The sequence below is a fragment of the Salvia hispanica genome, chromosome 6 (genome assembly GCF_023119035.1).
Source record: "Salvia hispanica cultivar TCC Black 2014 chromosome 6, UniMelb_Shisp_WGS_1.0, whole genome shotgun sequence".
Classification (NCBI taxonomy): domain Eukaryota; kingdom Viridiplantae; phylum Streptophyta; class Magnoliopsida; order Lamiales; family Lamiaceae; genus Salvia; species Salvia hispanica.
Genome location: NC_062970.1, coordinates 46,282,620 through 46,290,974, shown reverse-complemented (window position 1 = coordinate 46,290,974; position 8,355 = coordinate 46,282,620). Strand labels below are relative to the sequence as shown.

Here is an 8,355-nt window from a genome sequence, read left to right as displayed (position 1 = left end):
ATGAAGTAGTAAATTATTAGAGTTTGGAATGTTATTGATCAAGCATTAACTATTATCTGTGAATATGTGTTTACCTATTCTTAGAAAATAGGTAGTACTCTCTCTATCCCCAAAGAATATGCACTTTAGGGTCGACACGGATTTTAATGTAAAATTGATAAAGTAAGAGAGAGGTAGAGAGAAAAAGTAATAAAGTATTATTAGTAGAGAATGGGTCTCACCTCATTAGAGTGAAAAGACTCCTCAAAATTAGAAAGTGCATATTCTTATGGGACGGACTAAAATGGAAATAGTGTGGAACGGTGGGAGTAGTTTTTAAGTGGACAGTGTGCACTCGTATTTCCTTAGTTGATGACGTGGAGTCGGTGAATTCTTGATTAGATTTTGATGAGTTTGAATTCCATCAACACTTTTTAAAATTAATCTAATACAATGTGTTAATCTTACTCAAAATACAAGAACTGAAACATCTATTAGTGAAAGAAACAAATACACTTCTAGATAAAGTTTACAGTGAACGTAAAAAGACTAAGAAAACAAAGTCAAAGTACATGGTCCCAATTCACAGAAAAGAGAAGAAAAACCAAATCCAAATTAAATAACATTGAAAGGTCACCAGCCATGAGTTAATTTGTTCGCCTTGATTCAGCACTGCAAAATAGGGATGTTATAAATATTCCAAAAAATGAAATCAACAGTTTAACAGTAGTGTGAATATAACAAATCCAAGTACTACAACTATTATTTGCCACAATTAACCTAAAAAGGTATTTAAGCATGAAATGTATACTTGATAATACCTTTATTTAGGTTCGTCGCCATTTGGATACAAACACAGCAATCCTGATGTAAAACCAATCTCCAGCAGCATCCACCAAGTTGAAAAATGCAATTCTCCATGATTTTTTCAGTATGAATGAACAGACAACTCCCCAAAATCCAATGATAAAACCAAACCCAATTGAAATGCCAACTTCTTCCATAAATGAGAAGTTGTTGCCTTCTTTGTCATTCTTGTTTTCCAATGGATTAGTGGTGGATGGCCTTAAGCTATCTTCGGCGCATTTTGGCAGAGGGTCGCCACAGAGTCCAGCATTCCCATCATAAGCCGATACGTTAAAGCTTTGGAGTTGAGTACTTGTTGGAATTTTTCCGGACAAATTGTTGTTCGACAAATCAAGAACACTAAGAGTGTGAATTTCGGCCAAACTTGTCGGTATCTTGCCAGAGAGTTGGTTGTGCGATAGATCAAGAGAATCTAGCATCTTCATATTACCAATATTTGGAATTATATATCCTATCAAATTGTTTCTTGATAGATTCAAGGATATTAATCCACTCATAACAGAAAATGATTTGGGAATATTCCCGGTCAATCTATTACTAGAAAAATCAATGAGCTTGAGAAGTCTGAGATTATTCTTGTATTCTGATTCCTGACCTTTCCAGTGAAATGATGAATATCCATAGTGCTTATTTCCACGGTTAGAGGCAAAGTAAAAATCAATTAGCGATGGATCAAGATACGCGGCATTCTTACTAGCCAAGACAGTAAAATTGTTGAAGCAATCAGGTATTATCGAAGACAGATTGTTTATCGATAAATAGAACCTGAATACTAGTAAGATTGCATATTTGGGGAGGTACACTGCCATGCAATTTATTTCCACGAAGGTTCAAAATCTGAATGCCATGCATGTGACCAATCCAAGTGGGGATCTTCCCTGATAACTTGTTACCTTCAACATCAATGAATATCAATTTTTGGCATAGTGTCAAATTGTAAGGCAACTCACCAGATAAACTATTACCACGCATTTGTAGAGCAACCAAGTTCTTTGAATTTCCTAAAGAGCTAGGAATTTCACCCGAAAAATTGTTGTTGGCCAAATTGAGGTAGTAAAACATTGGCATTTTCTCCCAACAGTCTGGAACCTCTCCTACCAACTGATTATTGGAGAGGTCAATGCTCCAAAGAATATCATGGAGTGTTGTGCAAATAGATGAAATTGAACCATATAACATATTTCCACTTAACTGAATCTCGACAGCATTGGCTGGAAATAATGGTACAGGACCTGAGAATTGATTGTTGCTAAGATCCATGTAAAATATGGAGGTGGATGAGAGATTCGGGATCGTACCCCTAATTTTATTGCCGGAGAGATATAAGTTCCCCAATAAAGAAAAGGTACTCCACAACCAACTCGGGGCTTCATCTATTATATTGGCACGACTGAGATCAAGGAGTGACAAATTCCTCTGAGTTTGGATCCATTTTGGAAAATATGGGCCCACACTACACCCGCTTAGATCTATATATTGCAACTGAAAAGGAGGACTCCAATCGGGGGCAACATCCAACACCAATAATGAATTGGAGGATAAATCTAATGTCTTTAACTTAGCAAGCTTGATGAAGTGGGATTCTGAAACTAAACCTTCCAAAGAATTATTAGATAGATATAGAACTTCAAGCTTGGAGAGTTGGCCAATGCTTACAGGAATGGAGCCTGTAATGTTATTTCCCCAAAGGTGTAGTTCTCTCAATGAAGAAAATTCTCTCAGGTCGGGCATCGGCTCGTTGAGTTGATTATCATTCAAGTTCAGTATTTCGAGTGATTCCAATACAGAACCAAGTATAGAAAGAGATGAAGAAGAAGAAGAAGAAGAAGAAGAAGAAGAGTCAATAGAAGGCTTTTCAACACCGAGTTTACATGAAATCAAGTTCAATTCACGCATGAACTGGAGACTTAGGACGTGTTGTAACCAGTTGGTGTGACTTAAGTCGATATGACTCAGATTAAGAGAAGACAACGAAGAGAGACTTGAAAGCCAGTCGAGATTCTCAATACTCAAAGAGTTTAATGAGAGATCAAGTGAGCGTAGGTTGGTGAGGTTGCCTAACTGAGGAGGAACAGTTCCAGAAAAGTTTGAATTACTAAGCAACAGGTGTTGTAATTGATTCATGGAACCAATGAATTTTGGGATTGTAATGCCTCCGAAATCTATCCAACTGAGGTCAAGATAATTTAAATGATTCAACTCAAGCAATGAAGTGCCGATCTTACCTCTCAAACCCGTAAAAGTAGGATGGAGGGCGATGACATGGCCAGTGGTGTTGCTGCACTCAACACCATACCATTCGCAGCATTCGTCGCTTTGCCACGACGAGAGATTGTAAGAGCCATTGATGAGGCCATTCCTGAAGCTTAGAAGAGCTTCTCTCTCACTCTCTATGCATCTCACTTCTGAATCTTCCGAAACAAACAAACAGAAAAGAAGAACAAGAAGAAATTTGATTGCTATTCTTTTGTCAGAAATCATGTTCATGTGTGGAAGTGAATTGTATTCGTGTCGGCTGATTTAATTAGATGATTTGAAAGATAAAACAAGAAATATAATAATGACAAATCATATCGAAAAAATGTAAAAATACTGATAACGTAAAAATGGGGACGATGTTTCACATTTCCTCATTTAACAGTTAATAGTAAAACTCATTCTAATAATTCAAGTCTCCAATTAGGTGAAATGTCAATGTTGAATTTCTAACCAGACGGCCGACATATTAGTCATCGGTCGTTTTCAAATTTAATGTTCATAAGACTTTTTAGTCATCTTTCAAAGAAATTCGATAGTTAAAAAATAATATCTCTCTCTCCTAATAAGTCTCTTGTTCATACAAACTCCAAACTTTTTAACACAATATCAATACACTATAAAATTTCTAGATTTTGTTGTCAACATAATGTCAACACGGTGTCAACCGTTGACACTGTTGACATTTTATGTTTGATGTTATTTTGTCATCTATTGACCATTCTAACGGTTCAGATCATAGTTTGGGCTAATAACAGATCACACCTCATATATAGGTGTATACATAATCAGTGGCGGACGCAGGATTTTAATATTGGGGGGACCAGATTTCTACTTCATCGGTCCACAAAAAATAGGCTCATCTTTTTATTTATGTCTGTCTACCAAAATTAGTCTCACACTAAACATGGATAGTCACTCCTAATTTATTATTCACCTTTTAACTTTCTTTTTTTACTTATATTCACATTTCCTAATTTATTATTCACCTTTTAACTTTCTTTTTTTACTTATATTCGCATTTTCTCTTTCTTTCTGCTACTTTTCCCACTTTAATTTATGATAATAGAATATCAATATTTACAAATAAAAAAATATGCAAAAATTATACAAATTCTAATGTGAGAAAATAAAAAATACTCAAGCAAGTTACAAAATAAATCAATCATTTAATAATAAATTAACTATGAGAATCATGAAAATAAATTATTTGTAGATAAATGAATTAGGATGGGAAACAAAAAAGACACCAAACACAGGAAATTTACAGTAGAAATGCAGCTTCCCTTACCTACTAAAGTATACTTGAAATGTGCGGTATACATACATATAATATACAATATACTCCCTCCATCCCATAGTAGATGGCATAGTTGAAGAATGGCACGTGATTTTAGGTGATGTTGTTTTGTATGTTAGATGAAGAGAGAAAATAGTATATTTATATTAATAATGTGAGAGAGAACTTTTTCCAAAAAAGAAAATATGACATTTTTTGTTGGACAAACTATAAAGGAAAGTGTGACATCTATTATTGGACGGAGCGAGTACTATATAAATGATCAAATGAACTGAACCGGATCCAGTCTGAACGTGCGCACTCGTGTAGATATTTGGTCTTTCCATAGTGATACGATCCTCTATATCATAGGATATCTTATTATTTAGTTATATTTGATTTACCATATCTTTTCCATATTTGTTCAGATATTTGTTTCTTGCTCAAAAAGTTAGGGTAGTAGTATTCTAGTATTATAAATAAGAGATCTTGTATTCATTCATTCAACCAATTAATGAATTATTATTTCTCCCAAAGATAACGTGTGTTTTCCAATCCTAATTTGGATTCCCTCCGCCGATCCTAATTGGACGCCGAGGTATTCTATCAGCCGCCTAGTTATCGCGTTGCCCGATGGAAAGAACCCGCGCACAACTCGAAACTATTATTTCCGCCGACCCTGACGCCAGGGCGCCTGAAAACTTTTCGATCTCCGCAAACACACTGCCGATCGCAGTTAAGGAGAAGGTCCTTAACAACTGGTGCTTTCATTGTGATCTCACCCTCCCACCATCTCGAACCGAAGCTACACTGCTGCCCTACGGAAAAGACTCCGCGCACAGCAACTGCTTTGGTTGTCGAGTCCCGCCTGTCCGCCGAGCTCTAGCCGCCGGACAACTCTACTTCTGCAACGCCCGACGGGAAGGATTCTCGCGCGCCACGTCGAAGTCAGACCACCATCATGTCATACGACTACGTCAACTATCGTCGTCGTCAATACGACCTCCCTCAGCCAGCGCAGCCGTTCCGTCCCTACCAGCCGGTCCAGCCACGACGTACAACCTGTTGGGACCCTCCAGACCGCCGCCGCACCTGTTGGGATCCTCCCGGTAACCGACCGCTGCCGAGTTTCCAGCCCTACGACCCACCACAGTCGCGGCAGCCCTCTTGTTGGGAACCACCACCTCGCCGTTCATCGCGAGGTTATTTGGATTATGATCAACTACCACTGGGTCCGCCTAGTCGTTGGGATCCGCCCGAACAACGAATTGATCGCTACCATCCACCACCGTATATTGGCCCGGATTCAGACCCGCAGCCGCGAAAATCCTATGCCCAATATCGTTCGTGGCAACCTCAATTTCAGCCTGGTCCAGCCACCACAACGAAGGACTCGATTAACGCAAAGTTAGATCGTTTACTGGAGGCGTTGGACAGGATGGACACTTGTGTCGGTGCCGCTGGTCGCCGGGTGAGCAAATCCCGATCATCGCAGCAACCCGATCTTGATCGGCCATATATTTCTCCATCGCTTCGGAAGATGGAATATCCTCCATCGAGAAATACCATGGTTTCTTTTGTGCCGTCGGGTTTACCCCCTAATGTCTCGTCGACTCCACCGCGACACCGCACCATCGAGTATACCAATTACAGGTCGGATCTCCAATCACTACAACGCTCGAGCATGACGAGCCACTGCCATTCAGTAGCGCCACCGCCCGTTGCAGCTGTTGTCCTATCTTCGAATCTACCCCAATCAGCTCTGTCTTGCAGCCCCGACGACGATGGTAGAGAGGAGGGTGGATCGTTAGATGAACCACCCCCACCCACCGTGATCTCTCCGCCGTGCAGCCCCTATATCATGGGAGAGAACGAAACATTGTTAGATGACAAAGAGGAGGTTAATTCCATTGAGGAAGTGAAGAAGGTCGTCGCATCTCTCGATGTTGCTCGAGTGACATCCCAAGATGTTATTGAGAATTGTTTGGACGAAAGTGGAGATTTGCATGATAGTGATGTTGCAAGAATGATTCATCAACCGACATTGCTTTCCATCGATGCACGATTGATCCCGTCGCGAAATTCCACTACCTGTTTGGGAATTCGTGGACGTGTTGACAAGTTTCACGTTTTAGCGCTGAATTTTGACGATTGCTTTGGTCCTGCATTGGTGAATTTTTTTTGGAGATGGTGAAGTGGCATGTCTAATAGGGGGACTTTTGAGGGAAGATCATCCAGACGAGAAGGAGCTTCTCTTGGTGCAGGATTTCTTCAAAGATACGGATGGTGAAGACAGTGATATATTTAGGATGATCAAAATAATCATTTTGCGCGCATTTGAGCCTGGTATATGTGTTAGTTTTAGCAAACGAATATATGGATTTCTATGGAAAAATCGAATTTACGTGAGAGCGAGAAAGAGCTGCCACTAGAAGGAGTTATCAAGTGCTTGTTTGCCGCCACAGAAACCTTTCGCATCGAGCTACACGTGCTTGCCAAACATGTTGTCTTCACTAATGCTCAAAAATTTAATGGGGATGATGAAGTGAAACGCTCAGCTGCTCGGTGTGTGTTTGATCCAGGAGGAGATGCCTCGCCAAAGCTTTTGCTTTCAACTATTGTAGTTGATTCATGGTTTCCACCTTGAGGACAAGGCGGATTTTAACCGTGGGGGAGTTGATACGATCCTCTATATCATAGGATATCTTATTATTTAGTTATATTTGATTTACCATATCTTTTCCATATTTGTTTAAATATTTGTTTCTTGCTCAATAAGTTAGAGTAGTAGTATTCTAGTATTATAAATAGGAGATCTTGTATTCATTCATTCAACCAATTAATGAATTATTATTTCTCCCAAAGATAACGTGTGTTTTCCAATCCTAATTTGGATTCCCTCCGCCGATCCTAATTGGACGCCGGAGTATTCTATCAGCCGCCTAGTTATCGCGTTGCCCGACAGGAAGAACCCGCGCACAACTCGAAACTATTATTTCCGCCGACCCGACGAAGGGGGCCGGAACACTTTTCGATCGCCGCAAACACGCAGCCGATCGCAATTAAGGAGAAGGTCCTTAACACATAGTCACTTGAGAAGCCCAAATTAGCATTTATGTAAACCTCACTCTGCAAGCGCAATTCACTTGTAGTTTATGCTTTTAAATAATACTGTTTCTCCATTCTCTAAAAATAGGAATTCAATTTTAATGCAAAATTAATATGGTATGAGAGATAGAGAAAAATGTGTTTTAGGAACTCATCGTTAGATTTTGATTAACTATTTTGTATGGTTAACAAAGGAATTTCTCATCTCTTGGCACTGGCCTAGTTCGTGAAGTTCAAGTTAAGATTAAGTTTCAATTCCACCAATACTATAAAGATCGAGTTTGTTTTTTGTTAGTACTACATATAAACTGACACACAAAACATCAATTTCTAAAAATAACAAATGCATACAACATATTGTTTACAAACAACTCCCCAAAATCCAAAGATAAAACCAAAGCCCTTGATATACCAACTTCTTCCATAAATGAGAAGTTGTTTCCGTCTTTCTCATTCATGTTTTCCACCGGATTAGAGGAAGATGGCTTCAAGATATCTTCGGGGCACTTTGGCAGAGGGTCGCCACAAAGTCCATCATTCCTGGCATAAGAAGAAGAATTGAAGCTTTGAAGTTGAGTACTTGTTGGTATTTTTCCGGACAAATTGTTATTCGACAAATCAAGAAAACCAAGAGAGTATATTTCTACCAAACTTGTAGGTATCTTGCCAGAGAATTGGTTGTATGATAGATCAAGATAATCTAGCATCTCCATTTTGCCAATATCAGGAATTATATGTCATGTCAAACTATTTCTTGATAGATTCAAGGATTTTAATCCCCTCATATGGGCAAATGATTTTGGAATATTGCCAATCAATCTATTGCTTGAAAAGTCCATGAGTTTTAGAAACCCGAGATTTCTCTT

General features: G+C 39.0%; 2 protein-coding genes across 2 annotated transcripts; both read right to left on the bottom strand.

Moving 5' to 3' along the window:
* Positions 1-453: 453 nt before the first annotated feature.
* On the bottom strand, positions 454-3,065 carry LOC125193714 (receptor-like protein EIX2). Its single transcript, XM_048091581.1, has 2 exons — positions 801-3,065; positions 454-651 (listed from the first exon to the last, which is right to left on the bottom strand). Exon 1 carries the CDS (start codon positions 2,968-2,970, stop codon positions 1,570-1,572), a length of 1,401 nt encoding a protein of 466 aa, XP_047947538.1. The 5' UTR covers positions 2,971-3,065; the 3' UTR covers positions 454-651; positions 801-1,569.
* On the bottom strand, positions 807-1,271 carry LOC125195553 (receptor-like protein EIX2). Its single transcript, XM_048093691.1, has one exon. The coding sequence runs from the start codon at positions 1,269-1,271 to the stop codon at positions 807-809; it is 465 nt and encodes a 154-aa protein (XP_047949648.1).
* Positions 3,066-8,355: the final 5,290 nt, after the last annotated feature.

Bases quoted from the DNA above. Each gene is read 5' to 3' on its own strand.
- LOC125195553 (XM_048093691.1), bottom strand. From the start codon at position 1,271: ATGAAGATGCTAGATTCTCTTGATCTATCGCACAACCAACTCTCTGGC.
- LOC125193714 (XM_048091581.1), bottom strand. From the start codon at position 2,970: ATGAATCAATTACAACACCTGTTGCTTAGTAATTCAAACTTTTCTGGA.